The 25,250-nt window shown below is 56.2% G+C and overlaps 1 protein-coding gene across 13 annotated transcripts in view; it reads right to left on the bottom strand.

Moving 5' to 3' along the window:
- HSPG2 (heparan sulfate proteoglycan 2) overlaps positions 1–25,250 on the bottom strand; it is a 98,023-nt gene that overhangs the window by 40,424 nt on the left and 32,349 nt on the right. For 5 of the 13 annotated variants that reach the window (XR_012511407.1, XM_074377227.1, XM_074377229.1 and 2 more), the window contains exons 2-36: positions 24,630–24,765; positions 23,267–23,311; positions 21,019–21,093; positions 17,465–17,574; positions 17,305–17,363; positions 16,853–17,013; positions 15,670–15,720; positions 15,115–15,243; positions 14,628–14,882; positions 14,416–14,535; positions 12,075–12,206; positions 11,761–11,905; positions 11,518–11,669; positions 11,282–11,428; positions 9,744–9,907; positions 9,068–9,247; positions 8,778–8,974; positions 8,523–8,670; positions 7,680–7,807; positions 7,238–7,324; positions 7,091–7,149; positions 6,848–6,915; positions 5,830–5,970; positions 5,536–5,712; positions 5,219–5,398; positions 4,984–5,102; positions 4,226–4,337; positions 3,940–4,053; positions 3,730–3,857; positions 3,262–3,348; positions 2,732–2,781; positions 2,320–2,414; positions 1,861–2,001; positions 1,276–1,467; positions 119–157 (exon numbers count right to left, since the gene is read on the bottom strand). Coding sequence is in view for 12 of the 13 variants with exons in the window: in XM_074377227.1 (XP_074233328.1) it covers positions 119–157; positions 1,276–1,467; positions 1,861–2,001; positions 2,320–2,414; positions 2,732–2,781; positions 3,262–3,348; positions 3,730–3,857; positions 3,940–4,053; positions 4,226–4,337; positions 4,984–5,102; positions 5,219–5,398; positions 5,536–5,712; positions 5,830–5,970; positions 6,848–6,915; positions 7,091–7,149; positions 7,238–7,324; positions 7,680–7,807; positions 8,523–8,670; positions 8,778–8,974; positions 9,068–9,247; positions 9,744–9,907; positions 11,282–11,428; positions 11,518–11,669; positions 11,761–11,905; positions 12,075–12,206; positions 14,416–14,535; positions 14,628–14,882; positions 15,115–15,243; positions 15,670–15,720; positions 16,853–17,013; positions 17,305–17,363; positions 17,465–17,574; positions 21,019–21,093; positions 23,267–23,311; positions 24,630–24,765 (4,323 nt within the window). In the remaining variant the exon portion in view is untranslated. The remainder of the gene's footprint in view (positions 1–118; positions 158–1,275; positions 1,468–1,860; positions 2,002–2,319; positions 2,415–2,731; positions 2,782–3,261; positions 3,349–3,729; positions 3,858–3,939; positions 4,054–4,225; positions 4,338–4,983; positions 5,103–5,218; positions 5,399–5,535; positions 5,713–5,829; positions 5,971–6,847; positions 6,916–7,090; positions 7,150–7,237; positions 7,325–7,679; positions 7,808–8,522; positions 8,671–8,777; positions 8,975–9,067; positions 9,248–9,743; positions 9,908–11,281; positions 11,429–11,517; positions 11,670–11,760; positions 11,906–12,074; positions 12,207–14,415; positions 14,536–14,627; positions 14,883–15,114; positions 15,244–15,669; positions 15,721–16,852; positions 17,014–17,304; positions 17,364–17,464; positions 17,575–21,018; positions 21,094–23,266; positions 23,312–24,629; positions 24,766–25,250) is intronic. The other 8 variants (XM_074377236.1, XM_074377238.1, XM_074377237.1 and 5 more) reach the window with 5 other exon arrangements.

Below are 25,250 nucleotides of genomic sequence, written 5' to 3'. Positions count from 1 at the left end.
CCCAACCTGGGTCCATGAGGACCCACACTGCCGTGGGTACTGGGCACCTCCCCATGCGGGGCTGAGGGCATCCAAGAATACAGCATGCCAGGTCACATCACTCAGATCACAGGCCTACCTGGTGAGCCAGCCGTAGCCGTGCAAAATATGCCTCCCTCTGTGGGGCCCAGGGAAGTACCAGAACAGGGAGTCAGAGAGAGAGAGAAGGGTCTGAGAGCTGCGGGGCAGCACAGTAAGCAGGCAGACACGGTGGCCAGGAGAGGAGGAACCGAGAAGGGAGAAGGGACTAGAAGGCAGCCTGCTCTGCAAGGAGGCTAGGATACGTGGGTCTGAAAAAAGGAACAGGGAGAGGGCAGGCTCGGAAGTCCTCCTCCTCTGTCCCTGACCTGGGACCCTGGGCCGGGGGACACATCTGCTTGAACACTGGCCTTGGCCAGCAAGGGATTCGTGAACCAAGATCCACTTCCTCTGGGTGCCACCAGGTGGCCTTGACTGCCCAAGGAACACATTTGGGCAGGCCGCCCAGAGTCTGCCCCAAGACCCTGAGCCCCACAACGCCATCATCACCACGGCCCCATTGCCTCTCCACTAGACCACGACTTGGCAGGAGCAAAAACACGTTCATCTCTGACCAGTGTCGTATTTAAGGGCAGCCTCTGACCTGGTTTGAATCCCAGCATTGCCACCTTCAGGCTGTGCGAGCTCAGGCAAGTTACCTAATCTCTCTCACCTAGCGGTACAGTTGTGACTTACAACATGTAAGAGTGCTTGGAAGAGCACCTAGCACAGAGTAAGAGCTCACTGAGTATGACCTGTAATAAGAATGACTATTTGTCCAACCCCAGGCACAGGGCAGACAGCAAAGAGGAGTGAATTCTGAGTGAGCAAGTGAGTGACACTGAAACTGTCTCATTTGTCCTTGTGTTTCGAGGGCCTCACCCTGGACCTGTTTGTTGACTAACTGCATGAAAGCTAATAATCGTTACCAGGTGAGCACTTACTATGTACCAGGCACCTATGTACCACCAAGCTGCCCTAGAGCTAAGGCTTATCAAAAGGCAGCCAGCTGGGAAGTGGCAGAGCTCAGTTTAGACCGAGGTCAATCTGACCCCAGAGTCTGCACACTCAACCATGACGTAGCTGACACCTGCCTGCCAGCCTAGATCGCTCTAAGGTCAACTCGTGTCTGAGTCCCCGCTGGCCCCCGGGCACAGCAGGGGCTTGGCTCAGAGCTGCCATCAGGGAGGGCCTGGCAGGCCCTGCTGCGCGTCACACCTTGTCTCCCTGGTATGTTTCCGGCAGCTGCCAGTAGAAGGACTCATGGCCAAGTTGGGCAAAGTTGCCAAAAGAAAGCTGGGCGCCCTCGGGCACAGGTTCCACAGTGAAGCCTCCTGTCAGGCGGCTGTTACGCTGCGGGTTCACCAGGGCGAAGCCTTGGAAGTCCCCGGGGGCAAAGCGCGTGGAGATCTGGCAGGGGAAGGAGCATGGGTGTTAGCCTGGGCACTGGGGCAGGTACCCTGGTGGGGGAGGGGCACGGGAGAGCATTAAGGTGGGCAATGGGGGGTTGGTGAGATCAGGGCTGGGATAGAAATAATGAGGAAACAGAGAGGATACTGGGGGAAAGGAGTGGGGTTGGGGTCAATACTGATGTAAGCAATAATGGTGCATAGGGAGGGCATTAGGATAGGGGGCGAGGGTTGCTGGGATCTGTGCTTACATGAGCAGTATCGGAGGCATCGGGATGGGCATCCCTATAGGCAATGGGGGACACCACTGGGCCAGGCTTCTCACCTGCCCCAGTGATGACCCAGGAGAGGCAGGCGGCAGGCCCCAGTGCTGGGACAGTGAACAGGCTCTTACCAGGTGGCGAGTGTAGGAGGAGCTGGAGCACTGCTGGGTGATGCCCATGCAGAAGCAGGGCAGGCAGCCGTCCGGGTTGCTAGCGCTCAGGTGGAAGTGGTGGGGCCGGCAACTGTCGCAGGTGAGGCCTTCCACCTGGGCCTGGGAGGAAGGATGGACAGGTGGGTGCAGGGGGTTGGGACAGGTCACCTGCACCTCTAGTAGCCTTTGAGGCCAACCTTCTCAGACACTTCCAGCAGTTGTGGGGAGCCCCTGCTGCCCCCATGTCTAGGCTGCGGCTCCCATCGGATGCTGCCTGATTTCTCAGCAGGCCCCGAGCAGTGGGGCAGAGGTGGGTTTCGTGAGAAGGAAGGGTCACAGGGGCACAGGGACAGCGCCGAGGGTATGATGAGAGGGAAGGCCTGGCCACGGCCGTGGCTGTGGTTCAGGGCTTTGCGGAGGGCAGGGGTTTGGACTAACCTTGCACTGGCACTGTCCAGCGGCATCACACTGGTTGCTGACACTGCCCTGAGGGTCACAGCCACAGTCAGCCGGCTCTGGCAGTTGGCCGTCTCCTGAGGTGGAGGGAATCCACAGCTGGAGCCCCAAACCTGCCCCTGAGCACCTTCACTTCCACTACCCTTTGGGCATCTAACTCACCACCTGAGAGAGGGAGTGTTTGTGTCTGAACACCTACCATGAGTAGGCATTATACACATTCACAGCAGCCCTCTGGGGTGGGTGGGCCTTTTACTACTCCCATTTTATGGATAAAGAAGCTGAGGTTCAGAAAGGTAAAGTCACTTGTCCCAGGTTGAAGGAGAACACAGGCTCGGTCCCAGCTCCACCCCTGAGGTGGCCTGATCCCAAAGGCCTCCCCAATCTTACTCACTTCGACAAGGCTGGCCCTGGCTGGGGTTGCCATAGTAACCTGGAGCACACCTGCAGAGAGAGAAGGCATTGCATGAATGGAGGGCAGAACCACAGAATCCTGGACTGCGCTGGGGCCCCGTATTGGACTCAGTGACCTCAGAGTGCTGGAACCAATCAGCCTCACTCACCTGTTTCACAGACAGGAAAATAGATGGGAGAAGAAGGGCAGGGGCATGCCTTAGGTCACAGAGCCAGTGTGCTGGCACAACCTATTTCAGCAAGAAAGAGGGGTTTCCTGGGAAGACTCTGGCCTGGCTGGGGCAGGGGGTGCAGAGGCTGGAGGTGAATTGTAGGCCTAGATCTCTGAGGGCCTCAAATGCCAGACTAAAGGTTTAGGCTCTTAGGCGAGGGGAGCTGACTGTCTTCTCGGGGTCTCTGAAAGTGGGGGTGAGAGGCTGCTGGTCCCTCATGGTCAGGAGGGCTGGGCCCACTATGACTCCAGGGGCAGCCCCTTCTGCAAGCTCCCCACCCCGCCTGCGCCTGCCTCACCTCTCACAGTGCCGCCCACTGTGGCCTGGGGAACACGCATCACAGGTGGGGTGTCCGTCTGTGTCCAGAAAGCAAGTGTGGGTGGCCCTGCGGGTGTGGGGGCAAATTTCCAGTTAGAAGGTCAGTAGCTCTTCCTTCAGGACCAGCGGAGGAGGGAGAGAAGGAGCAGGCATGTGAACTAACGTGTCCTGAGCACCAGCTACGTGCCAGGCACTGCGCGAAGGGTTTCTTGGGCATCATCTCATTCTCACACCAGGGGCCAGGGTTGGGTACAGCATTATCCTCATTTCACAGATGAGGAAGTTGAGGCCCAAGAGGGAAGAAAATCTTAGACAAAGTGACACACCAAAGAGGTGGTAAGGCCAGGATGTATCCACTGCCTCTCAGAAGGTCCTCGGAGGAAGGGAACCTAGGAGGGGGCAGTGGACATTTCAGGAAAGGACAGGTACAGGCAGGGGCTGGACGCACTGGCCAGAGGCCGGGGCTCCGTGGCATGGGCATGGCTGGCAGTCCTGCGGTGTCCCACGCTGGGCATCCCCGTAGTATCCCGGCTGGCACTGCTCACACCGAGGACCCTCTGTGTGGTGCTGGCAGCCCTGGGGGGCAGACCGTGCGTTGAGGCTGAGCCCCTGGAGGCCACAGATCCCTGGGGTAGGAAGGAAGGAGGGTGGGACTCACCTGGCAGGAACCTGTTTCAGGCTCACAGACCTCCGTGTGGCCATGGCAGCTGCAGCGTTCACAGGTGCCCAGGTAGAGGCCACTGGGCATGCGTGTGTAGCCTGTGTCACAGTCCTGAGGGGGAGATGGCAGTGGGAAGGACTTCCTCAGCAGGGTCCCTTCTGGGCAGGGACCACTGGGTGGCGGGGCTGGGGTGGGCCTGGGGAGGTGGAAGAGCTAAGGGAGGAGGAGCCAGCGAGCCCATGGAGGGAGCTGACTGGACAGGTTGGTGCAGCCCAGGGCTCACCTGGCAGGATGGGCCACGGTACCCAGGTGGGCAGGTACACTGCTCCACTTCCAGTGCAGGGTCCTGGCCGGTGTCCTCGGGTACAGCCACATCCATGCTGATGCCAGAGACCCTGGGTGTGGCAAGACCCACTATGAATGAGCACTTGTGCTGTGCCAGGCATCCCTAGAGTCCTATATGCGATCACCTTGTTAATCTTCCCAACGGCCCTGTTGTGATGCAACTGGAGCCCATCCAGCTCCCTGACTGGGCATCCATCCAGCTGCTGCAAAGGCTGTGGTAAGTGGCTTATACCTGTAACTTTCTCCAGAGAACAAGCCTTCCTTGCCAGAAGAGGTCACACTCCCTTGGGGTGACCAATGACAAACTGACCCAGGGTACAAAGGTCCCTTTGCCTCAAGGCAGGATGACTCTGCAGGGCTCCAAAGGGATGGGACAGAGGCTGGTCTTTTCCAGAAATCACTTCCTTGCCTCGCCACTTCCCTCTCCTGTGTCCCTCCCTCGCTCCCAGGTTCTCCTTGTGAATCATGTGCACCCAAATCCGTCTCAGGCTTTGCTTCTAGGGAACCCGACATAAGACAAGCCCTGTGAGGGAGGTAATGTTATAATCTTTTTACAGCTGAGGAAAATGAGGCACAAAAAGGCCACATAGCCCGTAAGCGGGAGAGCTGGCCGTCTGGCTGTACTGCATCCCACTGCTTAGCCTGGAGCCGCCTACCCAAGCCCCCCCCACCCTCCTGCCCTCCTGCCCCAAACACCTGCTCTCAGCTGGCCGCTGGGTGTAGGATGCCTGGATCAGGAGGGTGTCAATGCCCGCCAGTGCCATCAGCAGGTGCTCCCGTGTGGCCGGCTGCCCATCAGGCCGCTGCCATGCTTGCTGCCAAGGAAAGGACATATGGGCTGTAACCCCTGACATCCTGACACCCCTGAGCGACAGGAGCAGGGAGCCTGCCTGCCTCCCCCACAGAGGTGTCCTGGGAGGGTGCCACTCACCTCTCGGAAGGGCACAGTGAAGGTGCTGGGCTGGCCGGGGCTAGGTTCCTGGGAGGTGTGATGCTCCAAGACGATGTTATTGCCCTGCAGTACCACCAATGGCTGCCCGTGCAGGGGCGCGGAGCCAGGCTGGGGCTGCTGGGTTACTGTGAAGCGCAGCTCTCCTCCGTAGGAGGTCACCTGTGACACAAGGTGGACAGGTGCTCAGCTGGGGCCCCCACTGTTGGGCCCTGCTACTGCTCCGGCCACCTCTAAGCCTCTTCTCCAAACACAACGTGCTGCCTGGAAGTCCCTCTCTCTTCCCACTCCCTGCCCACCTTGTCCCCCAGGAAGCGAGAAGGGAGGTTCCAGAAGTAGGGTCCAGACAGGAGGCTGTGGAAGGAGGAGAAGGCCAGTTCCCCGGGCCTGGGTGACGAGATGCCCTCGCTGGTGGTGTGGGTGCCCGCGGCGTTGGTCAGGCTGAACTGAGCAGGCTCCTCAGAGGCCCCAAGCACCTGGGAGGGGGAGAAGAGGCTGTGGTGGGGGCCGCAGCCTGAGATGGCCCTTGGCTCACTCAGCCCTGGGCTTGGTGGTCCCGCCCGTCTGCCCAGCCAGCCACCTCGCGTAGGTACCTGGGAGCGGCTCCAGGAGGAGCTGGTGCACTGGCGACTGACGCCCATGCAGAAGCACTTGAGGCAGCCGTCGGGGTTGTGGGCACTCAGGTGGAAAGAGCCGGCGACACACTCATTGCACAGGCGTCCCACCACATTGTTCTGCAGGCAGAGAGCTGGGAGCTGCAGGGTGGCCCCTGGAGGGGCTGCCTGGAGCTTCTGGTCTAATCTACCCATATTCTGGATGGGAACCACGGCCAGAGGCAGCCATGGAACGAGCACATGTATAAGGGATCGCCACCATGTGAACAAGAATACAATCAATCATTTTTCTCTTTTCTCTTTGGTTGCTAGGGGGCTCACAAATAAATTTAGATTTGAAATATAGCAATTTGGTTAAATTAATTAGTTACTATTTATGTAGTGTTTCATGCACTGTGCTAGTTTCTGTTTAACCAGCACCTCATTTAACATCTCTGAGTACCTTGAGAGGTATGTGATATCTCTGCGCTTCACATAAGGAAAACCAGGCTCAGGAATGAGAAACTATTTACACTGGATAACTCAGCTTGCTAACCCACACTAGGATTTAAGGTCAGAAATGCCAGACTCCAAAGTCTGTCCAGTTCTTTTTTCTACAGATACCTGATGCTACCACTCTCAATGCAAATGATTTCCCTCCTCTTCTCATCTGTGAATTGGTGATGCTAATTGCTACTTATCCCCTTGTGTCAATGTGAGAATGAAAGCATGGTTAAAGCAAAGGTGCAGTACGGATACAACGGTCACACAAAGAATGACTAGCAAAGGACCTGAGACTTGAACCCAGGTCACCTGCCTTCCCAAACCAGTGCTCCTTCCTGGCTTCAAGCCACCTCTCATGAGGGGGAGACTGGCTGGTCAGGCTCATCAGCCTGCAGCTAGGCTCCCAACCACTGGCCCAAGGAGCCATGGAGGGGATGGAGTGTCCCTCCTCCCTCTCCCAGCTGTGTGCCAGGACCCTAGGCCCCTGGGGTCGGGGAGGGGAGCACATGTGTACCTTACAGCGGCAGGCCTCCCCAGAGGCCCCTGTACTGCCTCGCTCATCACAACGCACGATCTGCTGGTCTGGAGACACAAAGTGGGTGTTGGCAGGGAAGGCAGGATGGGATAGACACAGTCTGAGCAGATGGGGGGAAAGTGGGGTGGCTCCCCAAGGACTATGGGGTTTGTGCTGGGCTCTGGGACTGTGGCCTGGTAGGCAGCCTGGGGAGGTGCCAGGGATGGTGGCAGGAATACTCACTGGTGGGCCTACACTTCCCGCCTGGCTGGATGGGGTTGCCCTCATATCCGGGGGCACAGCTGTGGGGGAGGGAGGGTTGTCAGCGGTACGCCCATGCCCCCACCCAATATGGCCTGCTTCCCCCAACCTCCACCATCTCTCCTTCACCTCTCACAGCGGCGGCCTGTGTAGCCTGGGGCACATGCATCACACGTGGCTTGGCCATCTGTGTCCAGGAAGCAGGTGTCTGAGAATCTGTGGGTATCAAGTGGACAGGACATGGGGCAGGGCTGAAGTGATGAGCCAGGCCAGGGTCTACAGTCCCACTCTAGGAGTGACTGCTGTCCACATGGATACAGCAGGCTATGAGGCAGGATGTTGTCTCTCTGCCCACCTACTCTGGATCTCATAGCAACACTAGGAAGACAGACAGGCCCATTATATGGAAAAGGAAACTGGGGCCCGGATAGCATGAGGAACCTAGAATAATTTAGTGTCCAGGTGAGGATGTGAAGCCAGGCTTCCCACCTCCCTGCCCAGAGGATGCCCCTAGCCTAAGGCATTGCCCGCTCCCCTAGCCATGTCTGTCCCATCCCAAGCTGGGTCTGACCTGCGGGAGGCATCAATGTATGGGCAAGGGCAGGGTCGGCAGGCAGTGGCCGTGGCCTTTGTGGCGTCGCCAAAGAAGCCGGCCTTGCATTTGTTGCACTGTGGCCCCTCCGTGTTGTGCTGGCAGTTCTGGGAGGAAAGGGAGGGAGTGGTTCAGGTTCTACAGAGCAGTCCTCTGCCCTCAACGCACTGGACCAGATGGGCTCCTTGAAGGTGGGCGGTTGAGGCTGTCGGGATCAGCCTCCCCCATCATGCTAGAATTACCCTACAGCTCTGCAGAATCAGGGGAACATCCAGCTCTATCCTGACAGGGAGCTCATCACTTCACATTGGCAGCTTGTCCCATAGAAGGTTTCAAATGCCTGCTTTGTATTGACCTAAACCCACATCTCTCTTCCAGTCCACACTCGTTGGCCCATCTGCCCTCTGCAAGCCACTCCTTCTACCCCTGACAGCTCTCCAGGGGTTTGGAGATAACAGCTCTCCCTGTTAGAGCCTTCTTTTCTGTCAGCTCTACAATCCCAGCTCCCCCTACCACTTGTAAGAAATAATGTATGACTTATAGGCTCCTTCCCCTTAAGGCTGCCCAGCTAAAGGCGATGCTTTACACAGTGCTCTCCAGGATTGGTCTGACCAGGGTAGAAGAGATTAGGACCTTTGCTTCCCTTATCTGGACATAATATCTCTATTAATACAACTAGAGGTCAAGATGCCTTGCCTGGCAGCCATGAGAGTCATTCTGGAGGCTTATGCTGAGCTTGTGGGCACAAGGAAGCCTCAGCCTGGACCTCCCACCCTGCCCTTGCCCCTAGCCAGTGTCCAAGTGTGAGCTGGCACGACTCACCAGGCAGTGGCCATATACAGGGTCACAGGAGCTGGCATGGCCATTGCAGTTGCAGCCAGAGCAGGTGCCCAGGTAGGGCCCACCAGGCACCCGGGTGAAGTGGGCATCACAGCTCTCACAGGACAAGCCAGAATAGCCAATGGGGCATCTGTAGGGACAGGACCAAGACAGCAGCTACAGAAACCATGAGGCGTTGCTGTTTCTCCCCTATTCTTCCCGGGGTCTCTGTGATCCCGGCCCTGCTGGGTCAGGCACCTGCACTCCTCTACGCTGTGGGCACGGCCGTGGCTGGTGGCATAGGTGACGGTGGTGTCCATGGAGATGTCACTCAGCCCCACGTTTGCCATCTTGGTGTTGTACACCGTCTGGATGAGCATGGCCTCCAGGCTCTGCAGCACCTGCAGCATCTCCGCCCGCTGCACGGGCTGGCCAGACTCATGCACCCAGTGCTCCTGGGTGTGGACGAAGGTCAGGGGTCATGCATCAGCATCTGCCCAGCCTATACCCCCTTCACCCCCAGCCCCGAGGGCTCAGGCCCCACACACCTCAGAGAACTGGACCTGGCGCTGGTTCACAGCACCCGGCTGGGTGGGAGTGTGGCCGCGGGAGAGCAGGCGATATCCAGCACCCACAAGGACCACATCTGGCCGCTGCACTGGCTCCAGCATGCCACGTGCCAGCTCATAGCGCACCTTGTAGCGCAGGAAGCCACCGTAGGAATCCACCTGGCCAAGACAGGGCAGATCAGGGGCGGTTGTGGGCATGCTTGATGCCCACTATGTGTCCAGTCACCCCCCTCCTTCCTCACTCTGCATACCTGGTGCTCACTGTGTGCTTGGCATGAAGCTGGGCACAGGGAAGCAGAGATGGGTGGGGCTTGGGCTCTGCCTTTGGGGTGCTCAGTCCAATATGGGGGAGGAGTCTGATAATGCTGTGTACAAGGTGCCCAGGGAGGCCAGAGGAGGGGCACTGAACCCTGCCCAGGCGTGGGGAGTGGTCCAGGAGGGCTTTCCAAAGGCTGAGTTAGCATTCCTCCCGACCTGGCCCGGAATGAATGAGCCACTGTCCACAGGGGGCTGTGCTGGGGCATGACACCCTTCCCCGAGGGGATACTGCCCTGCTGCCCCCCAGCTTCAGAGGGGGTAGAGCCCGGGCAGTTTCTGGGCATGTGTGTAGGGGTTCGGCTCCCTCTCCATCCAGGGTGGCAGCCCTGCCCCTCACCTTGTTGCCTAGGAACTGCTCAGGCAGAGTCCAGAAAGAGTCATGGACCAGGAAGCGTCGGGACAGGTCGACCAGCTGGAACTCCTGCAGAGCAGTGTCGATCAGCAGCTGGGTGGAGGAGAGGGGCTGCGTGCCAGGCTGTGAGGGCATTGTCACGTTCACACCTGGGTGGCGAGGGGGAGGAGTGAGGGCCATGCATGTGCCTGTTCCAGACAGCCACCTCGAGGGATCCTAAATGTAACTTCTACAACCATGGAGAAGTCCAGCCCCTCATCTGCGTAGCACCCAAGATGAGGCTACCCTGCACCAGGCCTTCCTTCCAGGGATGTTTTCAGGCCCCCTCTATCCTGGTCACCATCTACATACAGGCCACATGCTTGGCCTGGAATCCCTGCCTACCCTTCCCTCCTGATTCCAGTCAAAAAGGCCTGGGTTCCGAACTTGCCTTTAAACAGCTACATGACCCCAGTGAAGCTCCACAATCTTTCGGAGCCTCAGGGTCCTCATCTGAAAACATTAAAAACAGCTCCCACTTGCAAGGACTACTGACTGTCCAGTGACCACGAGTCAAGCCACAGTGCCGCCCGAGTGCTTAACAAATGGTGACCATGGCCGTCATTATTCCAAAATACTGGGGACAACTTTGGGAGGTAATTAGTTTTATAAGAGTCAGTCTGAGGCTCCTCAACCAATGAAAGGACATAATAGGCAACACTTGTTGAGTGCTCACTGTGTAAGGACCTAAGCCCTTTAATTGAATTTAATCCTCTGTGATAAAGGAAGTCAGATGAGGGGCTGCCTGGAGTCAGGTGATAAAGGACAGACCTGGGACTTGCACCCAGGTCCATCTGGTGTCTGGGTCCATAATATACTGCCTCTCAGAGACAGAGAGAACTGAATTCAATTGCCTGCTTTTATGTTTGTGAAAACAGGGCCAGTGAAGTCGAGTCCCAGAGTCACACAGGCAGTAACTGGTGCAGATGCCAAAGCTTGGGCTCTTACGCTCTGATCACTGGTACCTCTCTGGCTCTTAGCATGAGGATGATGAGGACGATGAGGATGACATTAGGGCGACGGTGACTTACTGGGCACATCCCACAGACCAAGCACTATTCTCAGGCGCTTACACATATTAATCCATTATGTCCTTGTAACAACCTGGGAAGTTATTATTTTATCCTTATTGTGTAGATGAGAAAATGGAGACACAAGACAGTAAGTTGACAAGGGCACACAGGCAGTAAGGGTCAGAGTCAGGATCTGAACCCGGAATCTGGCTCCAGAGCCCATCCTCATCATCACCTAATGTGGGCAAATGCCAACTGTGGACTTGGCTTTTCCTAAAAAAGTTTGTTTCCCCCAAAATGCTCTTCTTACAGGGCTCAGCATTTCTTCAGCAACCCTGTGTCCCCTCCGAACCTGGCCACATCTGTCCGGCATGTGCTGCTCTCCCGTACCTGCCCTCTAAGCCTGCCGGAGCCTGATGCCCGCCACCCGCCCACCAAGGCACCCGGTCACCTGCCTGCCCACCAACGCACCCTTGAAGTCATTGGGCTGGTCAAAGCGCAGATGGATCTGGTCTCGGAAGCGGCGGCTGCTCTGGCACACGTTGGTGATGCCAAAGCAGAAGCAGGGCAGGCAGGAGGCGCTGTGCTCCAGGTAGAAGTGCCCATCGGGGCAGGGTCCTGCTGGGCGGCATGGGAGTGGGCTGCAGCTGGTCCCTGGCAGGCAGCCCTGGCTCCACGCCCAGTGCCCACCTGCCCATCGGCCGTACCTCGCTGTGGGATGAGCTCCAGGACACCGTCGGGAATGCCAAACACCATGCCTCGGGCGTTCATGGCCTCACAGGTGTACGCACCCTGGTCTGCCTCCTTCACATCGCGAATGGTCAGCGTGCCACGGCCTCCCTCACTGGTCATTGTTATCCTGGTGGGCCCCAAGACAGGTGTGGTCAGGCCTCGTCCATGGGTCCAGCCGCCCCCAAGTCCGCAGCCCCTGCCCAGGCCCAGAACCGCACCTGGGATGAGAGGGGATGTGGCCCCAGTTGAGCCTCCAGTTGATGATAGGGGTGGGGACGCCGATGGCCACACAGGTGAAGGTCACCGTTTGGCCCCGGGAAGCCTGGATCGACTCCTGGGGAGGGGTCACCACCTGGGGAGGCACTGGGAGACCGGAGTAGGAATGAGGGGTGTGAGTGGCAAAGAGAGGAGGAGCAGGGGGCATGACACAGAGGAGCCAGGCTGGAGGACAGACTGTGGGGAAGGGCACCCGGAACCCAGAACCTGGCCCGGGGCCCAGGGCCCAGAGCTTGCCCCCCAGATCCCTGCTCACTGCAGCCAAACTCGTCGCTGCGGTCGGGACAGTCGCTCTCCTCGTCACAGTGGAAGCTGGCCGGGATGCACGCATTTGTGGAGACACAGCGGAACTGCGTGGGCCCGCACACGTCCTCGGGGCGCTTGGCGGCTGAGGACAGAACCAGGTGGTGTGGGTAGCCGGCACTGCCCCCACTGCCCACCTATACCCAACAGGCTACCTTGCCCACCCTCCCCAGGTGTCCCCAGGATCACTCTCTCATCTTGCCCACGTGACACACAGCTGCCCTGGCCAAGCCCAGACATTGTTGCCACGACTACCCACAATGTCATGGTCACCAGTCAGCCATCCAACAGCCATCACCAAGTTTCTACCTGCGTTGCCTGAAACAGAGTTCTACTTGGCACATCACACTCAGCCCCTCCTATATGCAGCCACCGGAGAAACACAAGACCCCCAGTCAAAGGCACAGCCCCAGTTGCCAGCATCTCTGGATACCGGTAATACCTGGGCAGTTCTCTCTACTGGAAAGGATGTGCAAGGGCCTGCCACAGCCTGGACCTTGCTGCTCTGGACACCTCTAACTGGCCCAGCAACCCCATGACCCTTCCTGAACCTCGGAGCCCCAACCTAAGGCAGCTACTGATGGACTGGCCAGAGGTCCCAGCTAGGCATCTCCAGTAGATGGTACCTGACATTCTTCTAAAGGGAGAGTGAACTTGAGACAGACACACAGGCAGGGACAGAGAGGGCAGAGTGGTACAGGAGGGGAGGCCACCTGTCCACAGAGAAGGAACGAAGAGGAGGCCAGGAGGCGGCCACCTACTGACGTTAACCTCAGGGGCTTCAGCCCCGACACTCTATGAGCCCCCAAAGCCATTCAGCTTTCACGTTCTGTTTCACACACTCTGTCACCAAGGACTTGGCCTTCCTTAGACTGTTCCCAGGAAGATGCCTCTGAGAAGGGCTTTTCAACTAAAACCCTCAATTACTTCTCTCTCCCAAGTGGCCATGGTGTCAGGCAAGCTTAGAGCGACAGAAGGGCATCACAAGACTCTGCCAGTCTGCGGCATGATGCTGCCTCTTTCCAGAGTCTGCTGCAGAGTGGGGAAGCGGAGGGGAGGCCAGGAGGAGAAGCAGGACCAGCATACGGTGGGAATGTCAACATGCACTCAGACATGTGACCCAAGATCACAGAGAAATGATTAGAAGAGTATCCTCAATCTTGGACTAACAAGCCCCAGGCTTCACCTCACAGGGAAAGGCATTCACAATGCTACCTGATACGCATCTCTGACTCTCCAGTCTCACCTATTTAACAGTCATAATTTCTATAACATTGACTACATAGGTCGGTGTCAGATGGATGGATGGGCAATGGGTAGGTGGATGGCTGGAGAGATGAATAGGAGGAAGGAAAGATGTTGGCTATATGAATGGCTGGCTGGCTGGAGAGCTGGAAAGATGGACAATGCATGGATGGATGATGAATGGGTGGATGAAGAGACAGATAGGAGGAAGGATGTTGGACAAACAGATGGATGGATGGACAATGGATGGATGATAGAATGGATGGTGAGATGGACAGAAGGAAGGATGTTGGAAAGATAGGTAGATGAAGAGCCTTGAGGATAGACAATGGATGGATGGATAGTTGGATAAATGCATGGATGGACAGATGGATAAGAGGGAGGAAGGATGTTGCAAAGATGGATGGACAGACAGACAATGGATGGTTGAATGGTTACATGGATGAAAAGTTGGGCAGATGGAGGAACAAATAACTCAGAACCAGCCCTAGACAAAAAAAAAAAAAAAAAAAGCCCCTCTTGGGGAGGGTATAGATCAGTGGTAGAGTGCATGCCTAACATGCACAAGGTCCTGGGTTCAATTCTCAGTACCTCTGTTTAAAAAAATAAGCAAATAAATAAACCTAAAATTACCTCCCCCTATTAAAAATCAAAAACAAAAACACCTCTAGGCCCATCAGGGAAAGGCTGTGACTCACACATACATCGGGGACCTGACCATTAAGGAACCCTGGTGTATCAAGTCCTCTTAGTCACTCGCCTGACCCACACATGAGCATAAATAACAAGGAGGTTAATGGTACAGAATAAAGAAATAAAGAGACATTAACCACGGGCAGTCTAGCAACATTGCTTGCTACAAAGGCCAGATCAGAGTCCAGGGTCCTTACTGCTGGGGTCAGAGAGAGATAAACCTTAAAGTTTGTCCCCAGGGCCTTCACCGCTCAGCCAGGGACAGCAAATAAACTTGCTGGAGAAGGGTGGGGGCTGGGGGAAGTAGGCCTGGGCAGGGGGGTTGGGTGGTGCCAGGTGGACCCTGGGACACTCACGGCAGTTGGCTTCATCGGTGCGGTCCTCACAGTCAAAGTCGCCATCACAGCGCCACAGCTTGAGGGCACAGTGCCCATTTCCACAGGGGAACTCATTGGGCTCACAGGGCGGGGTGGGGCCTGGGTGGACCAGGCGGGGTTCAGCTAGTGGCCTTCCCGTGGCCATTCCCCCCACCCCCCTACCCCCACCTGCACCCCTGCCCAGCCCTCACCGCAGTCCAGCTCATCACTGCCGTCCTTGCAGTCCTCCTGCCCATCACAGACGTAGTCTTTGGGGATGCAGTGCCCACTGTGGCATGTGGCCTCGTGGGGCCCACAGGGCACAGGCCTGTCTGGACCAGGGAACAGAGCCTGGGGAGCAGGGGTGGCTGGTAGCAGCTGTGTGGTGGTTGCCTCCGGCTGGGGCGGTAAAGGTGGTGTCTCCACCAGACGGGGTGGCAGGGAGCTGAGCGCTGGGACTGGCTCCTCTGTGGACAGAGCCCGCTTGGCGTTGGCACAAAGCAGTGGCTCCTCACTCCTGGCCCCCCACACTCCCCAGGCCCTGACCCTGCTATTACTCCTCCTGTGTCCCTGCCCACCTCCCTCGAACCCCTTTGCCTGCAGCAAACCCTCCCAGCCCCAGATGGACTTGGAGGCCCAGGCAGACTCTGGCCCTCCCCTGGTGTCTGGAGGTCACTGTGTCCCTGGAAAGCCCCTCACCACAATCGAGCTCATCAGACATGTCCCTGCAGTCAGGCCTCCGGTCACAGCGATACTCCAGGGCCACACACTCATTGTAGCGGTGGCAGGCGAACTCGGCCTCGGTGCAGGCCCTTGAGACCTGAGGCACTGTGGGGGTTGGGGGGAGTCAGAGGCAGGCAGAAGGTTAGTGGGCAATGTCACGGGTGGCATGGCCACTGCAGGGCTGAGAGTGGGCTCTGGTGCTCCGTGTAAGGCGACGTGGTTTCTGGCAGACTTGGTGAGGGCAGAGAGCACGTGGTGGACACATCCACATCACACGTGGGACACGGGATATGTGGTCGTGGCCTCACCCACCCCTTACACAGACCCCACACATGGTTAACATGCCACACCATGCAGCCACTACATCACACATGTGCAGGCCACCACCAGGCCTAGCGAGGATGCGGAGGAAGGGGAGGAGGGGTGGCCTGAGGGCTCTGCCCAGCCATTGTGCCCTCATCCTGTCCTTCCCCTCCATCCATTAACTTCTCTAGTTACCCGGCTGGGCCTGGGTCTGGCTTACACTCTCACCTGGTGTCGCTGCAGCCGCCACGGCGGCCAAGGGGGGCGGGGGTGTCTGTGCTGGAAAGGAAGGTGTGATCAGCAGCCATCCCACCTGGGACCTGGGAGCTGTGGGCTGCAGGGCTGAGCCAGGCCCATCCCACCATCCCTAGTCAGGAGACTCATTGGAAAGTGAGGAGAAGACTAGACCCCCAGGAATCTTCACACCTGGGCCTCGGGATGCCAAAGAACAAACTTGATCTTTGGGTGCATTGATTGAGGTTTCATGTGCAGAACAGGGAAGTGATGGTTTCACTATTTTTTTTTTTTTCGATTGGGTTACACCATGGTAGGGTTGGGGTTTGTTCCTTTCTGGGATCCACTGAGTCAGGGATGGCGACATGTTAAAGACTTCCCAGAGAGAGAGGACTGAGATGGAGTGGGGACTGCAGCCTGGGAGGAATGAACTGGGACTGTCTGACCCAGAGAAGACACTCAGGGAGTTGAAACAGCAGACAGAGCGGGCAGTGAAATTAAAGAGCTGGGCCGACTGAGAGTACAAAGGCCAAGCCTTTGTGTCCAACAGCTGTGTGACTTGGGGCCAGTTTCCTACACTCTCTGAGCTGCGTTTCTCATCCCATCTCATCACAGGTTCTGGCAAGACCAGCATAGACGCAGGGTTTGGTTCAAACTCTGGCACTTGTACTGTCTGTATTTGTGGATTTGGACAAGCCATTTTTCCTTGCTAGGCCTCAGTGCCCTCATCTCTAAAACAGGAGAAATAATATCTACTTCATAAGAATTACTGTGAAGACTGAATGGGTGGCTGGAGTCAGGGCCTCATGGTGTGCCTTGTGCATAGTCAGTGCTCAGTAAATAATTGTCAGTTATCGTGAAACACAAAAGTGTGTTGGACAGGAAAGTGTATATGAAGAAAGGAATTACTACCTATCGTCAATGTAGAGAGGTCAATAGGGAGAGAGAGAGAGAGCAGAAACTGGGTCTAATGGGTACATGTTAGAGGAAACAGTTTTGCTCATCCCAAGCCAAGATTGCATAAAGATTGATGGGGCAGACCCCTAAGGTAGTGAGCTCCCTGTCCCTAGTGGTGTGCAAGCCCAAGCTAGGAAAGCCCATGGTGGGGACACTGAAAGGGGGCCCACATGAGTCTGAGAAACTGGAGAAGGTGCCCCCAATTCCAGAATGGGCTCACCTGTGCCCAGGCGCCGGAACTGAAATCCCTGGGGAGAGGTGATGTAGGAGGCAATGGAGCCGCTGGAAATGACCGTGTGCAGCACCTCCTGAATCTGAGCCCCGTCCGCATTCCCTTCGGAGCCCACATCCAGCTCCACAAAGACCCAGCCATCCAGCTCCCTAGGGATAGGCATGGGGCAGGGCAGCAGGGTGAGGAAGATGCCTGCGGTCTCAGCTCCTCCCTTGGCCCCCTGCCTGATGCTCAAGCCTGATCTCTTGGCTCCGCCCCTGCTCCTGGATAGCCTGGACCCCAAGTAGGGCAAGTTAAGGTCCAAGCTGACCACCCACCAATTCCCAAATTCCCACCAATAGAGATTCAGCCCATTAGGCCTCTCCTGCCTCACCTCCTGGCACCCAGGCTTCTCCCCATCATTGTCAGTCCCTCACCAGCCCCCAGGGGACCCTTCTCACTTGATGAACACCACACTGACAACCTGGTCTCCAGGAATCTTCAAGTACTCTGACTCCAGCTGCAGAGGGACACAGCACCATCAGCCTCCAGACCCCTTCACCCCAGCTTCGGTCCTGCCCTGCCACACCTGGGGAGCTCCCCAAAGCCCCGTCACCTCACCGTGTCTACCACAGCCTCGGACACCTCTCGGAACTCCTCGGAGCTGGCATCCTCTAGCTGAGGGCTGTAGTCGATGGAGCGAGTGAAATTTACCAGGGCTCGGAAATAAACTGCAGAAGAGGAGGTAGGGGAGGGCACCACTGTGAGGGATCCAGCCTGGCAGGTAGTGGCCTCAGGCAGCTGGGCCAGTGGGTCCCAATGGGGGGATGGTTCGCAGAGGCCTCTTGCTGAGGCTGACACCTGTGCCCCACAGCTAGGCCCAGCACTGCCTGTAGGGGCATGTGCTGCAGTGGCCTTGGCAGGCCTGCCCAGGGGTCAAAGCCGAAGCCCCACCCTTGAGTGAGGGGCTTCAACTAGCAGGGAAAATGTCCTGACCCAGACACCAAGCAAAAGTGCAGAAAAGGAGACCGCCAGTGGCTCAGAGGAAGGCTTAGTGAGAAGAGGTGGCTTCCAGAGGGGGTGAGCCTGGCACAGAAATTACTTGAGAGTGACTGAGACATGCTTCTCCATGGTTCACGTCAGTCCCTCCTCATCCCTCAGGGCGCAGCTCAGCCATCACCTCCTCCAAGAAGACTGCCTGAACTGCCCTCCTTCCCCAACCCTGGCTAGGTTAAAGACCCCTCCTCTGGGCTCCCCCAGCCCTCAGCTTTTCCTATCAAAGCACCTTCTACCCTAAGTCGCATAGCCCCTGCCTGGTTACACACGGCTTCTAGAGCATCCTCATGAAAGTCATGGGTTCTGAGGTCAGCACACCTCAGGCATGGACCTCACTTCTCTGAGCTTGCTTCCTCCTTGGTCAAATGAGGATATTAATGACACCTACCGCACTGGGTTGCTGTGGGGAATAAATGATACCATGCTCACAGGCCCAGCTCCCTGCACACTTAGATGCAGTGTCCGGCAAGAAACAAGTGCTAGAGAATTGGAAGCTGTTGTCATCTTTCTCTCTCTACTGCTGGGTTATACATTTGATTGGGGGGGGGACCTTAGAACTCATTCACCCTGTACCCCCAGTGCCTGCACAGTGCCTGGCACACAGTAGGTACCTAATAAGTGATGGCTGAATAAATTCATAGAAGATTAGTGTGAGGATACACTTACAACTACTGTTTCTCAAGAACCTACTATATACATTTTATACATATTAAATCTCATAATGTTCATGAGTTCATACAGAAGTTATGAATGTGAGTTAATAAGAGTTGCAAATGAATCATATATATATATATGTGTATGTACACACACACACATACACAGTGCTTAGATTAGAGCCTGGTGCACAGTAGATGCTGAATCAATCCATAACATACCTATGGTATACACAGACTAGTGTACACACACACACACACACACACACACACACAAACACACACAAAGATTATTTTATGTACAAGATTATTTTATGCATTAATTCTCATAATGTTCATGAATTGAGGTGTAAATTATAAACAGTGAGTTAAAATGAGTTACAAATTAACTTAAATATGTACAAAGTGCTTAGAACAGAGCCTTGCACATAGTAGGTGCAATATAACATAAGCTATTACTATATAAGAGGCAGTGTAGCTTGGTGGTTAAAAGCTCAGCTCTGGAGAAAAACTGCCACTTACAGTCCTATGACAAGCAAGTTACTTAATCTCTCTGAGCCTCAGTTTCTTCATCTATAAGATGGGGATAATAGTAGTGCCCACCCCAGAGAGCTGTTGTGAGAATGAAATAACAAATGTAAAATGCTTGTAACAGTATCTGGCACACACTAGGAGCTTGTCGTCTCCCTAATTATCATCTCTGGTCTTTTATGACAAACTTGAGGCATGGATTCGGTTTTATTTCTTCCCATCTGAGAGAGGCATTCATCGCTTTAACAATTCTATATTGAGGCCCTATTATATGTTAAGCGGTGCTCTAGGGTCAAGGGATACAGCAGCGAACTCCAAAGATGACAATTCCTGTCTCCAGGAAGATCACTTCTAAGGGGAGGAGAAAGGAAATAAAATAAATGTGCAAGGAACATATGGACTATGGGGAAAAAATAAGAGTTGGGGGAGGGCATGCTGGGGTGGGGGTAGGTTGCTACTTTCCCAGGGTGGCCAAGAAGGCCTATCTTCAAGAAGAAGGCCTATCTTCAAGGAGAAGGCTTGAAGGAAGAGTGAACCACTGGGAGGCATCTGGGAGAAGAGCATTCCAGGTACAGGGAACAGCAGCTGCAAAGTCCCTGAGGCAGAAGTGGGCTCAGAGAAGTGACAGATGACCAGTGTGCAGGTAGCAGAGCAGGGAGTGGCACCGGCTGGGCCTGTCCTTCCCCTTCACTCTGTCAGGCCCACAGGTGCACAAGCCCCCAGAGCCAGGACCCTCCCCTGCTGCGGCTCATGGAGCAGGCCCTGGGGGAAAGGATGGGGCAGCCAAGCAAGCTGTCCGAGTGAACTCTTGCACCAAGAGAGGGTGCTGGTGAGGGCGGCGCTGCCTGCTCTGAACCTTAGGGGCTGTGCTGGGCGGGACTCCTGGGTGCCGGGCAGGCAGTGAGCTCCGCCACAGAGGCCCCTTGTGAGCCAGCACAGAGGCCCATTGAGAGTCCCCCACCCCGGCCCCTGGCCTCAGCCCCACGGCTCAGCGCGGGCGAGGAGGCCGGGCCTCTGCCCAGGAATGTGCCCACTCCTGGAGGAGGGGGCAGGGGCTCCACAAAGCCCCTTTCTACTAGGGCCTGGGAAGGGCACAGGCCCTCCAGCCTGACCCCAGGCCCCACCTTCTCCTGGACTAAGAGCAGGTCAGAGTGAGACCCTCCCTCTCCCACCCTGAGTAGCCTCCCCGTGGCAAGTATCTGAGGGCTGGGGCAGAAGGTGTCTGTTTCAGGAACCAGCCCCCAGAGCTGAGGAGGCTGTCAGGGGGTGATGCTGCCTGGGGGTGGGAGTGTTCTCTGGGTGCCTGCGCAGCCAGCCCTCTCCCTGCTGGCCCTCATCTGACCCCATCTGGAGAGCTCACTTGGAGCCAGAGGCTGGAGGGACGAGAGGCCCAGAGCTGTCCCGCACCCGGGGTTGGGGTGGGGAATGGATACCTGACAACCCCCAGCCCAGCCCCGGAGCCGGTTACCCCACCTATACCCAGCCCCTGCTCAACAGGACTCCTCCCACACACCTGGGCCCCAAACCCCAACCGGGTCCTTCCGGGTCCCCTGGGGGCATTCAGGATCAGCCAGGCCCGAGGTGGATATAAGTCATCTCCAGACTCTAGGGCCTTTCCCCAGAGGGGTGGCTGCACCTGTCTTGCTAACTGCCACCCTGAGGGGAGAACACCAGGAGCCCGGCCCACTGCTTAGATCCAGTGCCCAGATGGGGCCTGGCTGCCTCCCAAGCAGGGGCAGGGGAGAAGGCGGGGCCAGCTGGGGCAGGGCAGCAGCTGGCCTGGCCCTAGACCCTGCAGGGAGATGCCTCTGAGCCTCAAGTGTGACAAGTGCAAGCTGGGGAGGAGGAGGGAAGGAAGGAGAAAGGAGTGAGAGGAAGAGGTGGGAAACAGGGCCGGGAGGGAGAGCAGGAGCGAGTCCCGGGCCAGGCACTTACTGAGAGGAGACTCCTCATCAGGTTCCGAGACCATCACACCAGCCCCAGGAGGGCGGCCCAGGGGTGGCCCAGGGCCTGCAGAGTGGAGCAGCAGAGCCGAGGGGTCGAGGAGGGGCAGAGACAGCAGGGAGGTGGAGAGAGACAGAGGGGAGAAATGACAGAGACACACAGAGATGAAGACAGTGACACAGAGACAGATGGACACAGTGACAGAAATGGTGACAGAGACACACAGAGAGATATAGGCAGAGACACAGAGAGAAAGTGGTGGGGAGCAGAAGAGAGAGAAAAGACAAAGGTAGAAGGGAGAGAGGGAAAGACAGAGACATGAAAGCAGAGATGGTGAGTCCAGGAGACCAAGGGAGAAAGGCAGAATGGGACAGAAGGATGAGACACAGATGAGACAGAGACACAGAGTAGGAAAGAGACAGCCCAAGGCAGGGGAGGGAGGGAGCAGGAGAGACACAGGGACAGGTGTCAGAGCAGGACAGACAAGAGCAGGAAAGATAAAGAGACGGTCAGAAGATGGAAAGAAATTGGGTGAGGGGGAGGGTGGTAAGTGTCCCTGGGGAGGGGAGGCAGATCCAGGGGCTGCCAGGGAGGGGTACTGGCATATGGGAGTGGGGTGGGACAGGGCTGGGATGGAGCCAAGGGGAGCCACAACCCTGCCTGAGGGAACAGGAGAGGGAGGAGCCGTTTCAGGGCTACATTCCAGGATCCGGGGTTGGGCCAGGCAACGGGTGGCCAGACATGGCCCCATCATGGTCAGGAAGGTCTTTTCCTACCAGAGTAAGGAGACAAGGTTGAAGCAGGCACACTGACCCTAGGAATCAGGGAGACATATCTCTGCCTCCAGCTGCCTGGACCTGCCCCAAGGGCAGTGGGCTGGTGCCAGTGTTTGGGCCTGGAGGGCCTAAGGCCCACATCTTCCCACAGATCAGCCCCACTAACAAGGAAAGGCTCCTGCCCTGCCCTGGGGCCCTCCCCAGCTGCTGTTCTCCATCCCCACCTTCCCCCTCCTCTGCCTCCTCCAACCTCACAGCTGCTTCTCATGGGAGGAGGTGGGCTAGCAAGCACCAAGGATGGCTCAGAGTGGGCAGGGCTGCCACAGTGAGCAGCCCTGTGGGAGGGGCACAAGATGTTTCTGAATAGACAGGGTGGACTGGACCAGGGCCTCAGCAGGCAGGCCTGGCTTGGCAAGAGGCAGCTCCCAGGGATGTATCAGCACAGGCCTTTCTGGGGTGTGGGTTGTGTGCACAGGCCTCACCTGGCTCCCAGGCATCTGTAGCCACACGTGGAAAAGCTTCAGGCAGTATCTGAGTCCCAGGTGCTGGGAGGTCACAGTCAAGACCATGCCACCCAGGGACCAACCCTCCTGTCTGTACTGGCCCAGGTAGGATGCCACCTTCTGGCATTTGGATACTCGTGAGGGAGGCAACCCCACCCCTGGAGAGGCCCGGGCCTGCTGGGTGGGCAGCAATGGATGCAGTGCGGCCGCAGAGTGGTCACTCTGAGCTGAGCTCCATCTTCGGTCCTGATCACAGACCCTAGGCGATGGCTCCCAGAGAGGGCAGTGGGAACCATATGGAGCTGCTGGGCTTTGTTCCCAGTAGTTCCTTCTCTACCCAGAATCCCAGGGTGGGAGGTGGGAGGGACTCTGAGCCCCCACCCTGGTGCTGGGCCATCCCCTGCTCTGACGGTGCACTTGGAGTGCTGGCAGTGTGGGCAGCTGCAGAGGCCTGATTCCTTTTTCATCCATGAAGACTTGCCCGCTTTCCCCAACCCAGGAACACCTGGTTTCCCAGCAGGTGACCCAACCTAAGGCAGGTTCCCTCCCAGGTCCAGCTCTTGGCCTGCCAGAATGCCTATGTCCACCCCTACCTGGAGCCCCCTGCTCTGCAGCAGTTACCCCCAAGGAGGGCTCTGGGGAAGGACTCCACAGCTAAGCTGCCCTGGGAGGTGAGAATTTGGCTTTGAATGCTGAGCAGCTGACTTTCAGTCCCCACCAGAACCTGGCATTTCCCAGCACAGGCAGGCACAGAAACCTGGCCACCCCCAACCATGCAGGGACTGGCCAACCAACACATACAATTGTCACTCAGCAGGGACAAGACCATTCCCATTGCAGGCCCAAGGAGCCCTCAAGGCCATCAGCCCAGGAGATGGAGCCTCTGTGGCTGGGAAGACCTGCTCTGGGGCTTCCCCCAGGAACAGGATAGGGGCCTGTGGGATGCCCCCAGACACTTACCCATCTGGAAGTCCCCACTGCCCAGGTCCCCACTGCCCACGCCATCTGCAAACAAAAGAGAGACTTATTTAGCAACAGCAAATCTTTGTTGAGTACCTACTGAGCATCAGGCACTGTTCTGGGTATGTGGCACACAGTGGGGAAGGTCATGAAAACATAGCTGTTGCCTCCTCTCCACCCCAGGGAGGGCTAGCCTGTAAAAGCTGGCTTAGAAGCATCCATCACAGAGGGTGTGGACCAAGAACGGAGTGGATGGGCGGGGCCAGGTCAGATTGGCCTCCAGGTGAGGACAGGAGGAAGTGGAGGAGGGAGTGGTAATCACCCTCTACTGTGTATGGCCTACCACCTTCCCCTTAGGTCCTGCTCATCCTGTGCCGTCAGAAGAAGCAGCCACCAGCCCAGGGTCACATGGTTTTAAGTGGAGGATCCTGGAGTCACCGGGACCAGGGCTGAGGATGCAGGTAGCTCTTAGCTCACCTCTTTTTTTAATATATTTTTTAATTGAAGTATAGTTGCTGTACAATATTAAAGTTACAGGTGTACAGTATAGGGATTCACAATTTTTAAAGGTTATGTTCCACTTACAGTGATTGTAAAATATTGGCTATATTGCCCATGTTTTACAATATATCCTTGTAGCTTATTTTAAACCTAATAGTTTGCACCTCTTACTCCCCTCACCCTACCTTTCTCCTTCCCACTTCCCTCTCTCCACTGGTAACCACTAGTTTGCTCTAGTGGTTATATTCACTAGTTTGTTGCTGTTTTTAGATTCCACATATAAGTGATATCATACAGTATTTGTCTTTCTCTGACTTATTTCACTGAGCATAATACCTTCTCTAAGTCCATCCACATTATTCCAAGCTGCAAAATTTCATTCTTTTTTTACAGCTGAGTAGTATTCCACTATATACATACATATATATATACACCCCATCTGTGTATACACAGAGATGGGGTATATATATATATGTGTGTGTGTGTGTGTGGGTATATATACACACACATATATACACACATCTTCTTAATCCAGTCATCTGCTGATGCACACTGAGGTTGCTTCTGTATCTTTCTTAGCCATCTCTTTTGTTTGTTTTGTTTTTGTTTTGTTTTGTTTGAGCAGGGGGGAGGTAATTAGGTTTACTTATTCATTTATTTTTTAATGGAGGTGCTGGGGATTGGACCCAGGGCCTTGTGCATGCTAAGCATACACTCTACCACTGAGCTATATACCCTCCCCCCCTTCTCAGCCCGTCTCTTCAGGTGTCACCTTGGGCAAGTGTCCTGGGGCCTCTTAAAGGACAACCCCAACTCCGTCCCTCATCCCCTCCACTCCCAGCCACTAGGACCCTCTGCTCACCTCCAGAGGCCTCGTCAGCCAGGAAGTCCTCATCATCAGAAAGGTCTGAATAACTCCAGCCAGCCCGGCCAGCTGTGATTGTCTCTGCATCCTCAGGCAGGGACAAGCCATCGTACGCCCTCAGCCCATGGGTCACCTGTGGGAGACCACACAACCGATTGCATCACACTCTCCAGCTCCTGCCAAGCCCAGGACCTCTCTTCTCACCTCCAGGGGGACCCAGAGTCTCACCCCAAGGCCCCACAGTGGTTAAATCAGATGTGTTTTGGCAAAGAGAGTCAGGCTGGGGCTATATCACTGTTTTTGATTCAGTTTCCCCAAATTCCATTAGTCCCTGGAGGCCTCAGAGCCCAACCTGGCAAATTCATTGAGTCTGAATGAATCTTCAAATAAACAGACAATAAAATTAAAGTCACCTTGGTAAGGGATGAATCTTCTTCCTTTGAAGAAGTCAAGTGATATCCAGGATATGAGTTAGTGGACAAGGGGACACAGGCAGATACAGGGTGACCAGGGCCAGCAAAGATGGGGGCTGTGGGCAGGTGACTGGGTGGCCAGGGTCAGCATGGATGGGAAACAGAAGCAGAAATTGAGGGTGAGTCAACTGAAGCTGTTGCCTTC

Source organism: Camelus bactrianus, chromosome 13 (genome assembly GCF_048773025.1).
Source record: "Camelus bactrianus isolate YW-2024 breed Bactrian camel chromosome 13, ASM4877302v1, whole genome shotgun sequence".
Lineage (NCBI taxonomy): Eukaryota > Metazoa > Chordata > Mammalia > Artiodactyla > Camelidae > Camelus > Camelus bactrianus.
Note: the sequence above shows the minus strand (reverse complement) of the source record. Positions and strands in the feature narration are given on the sequence as shown.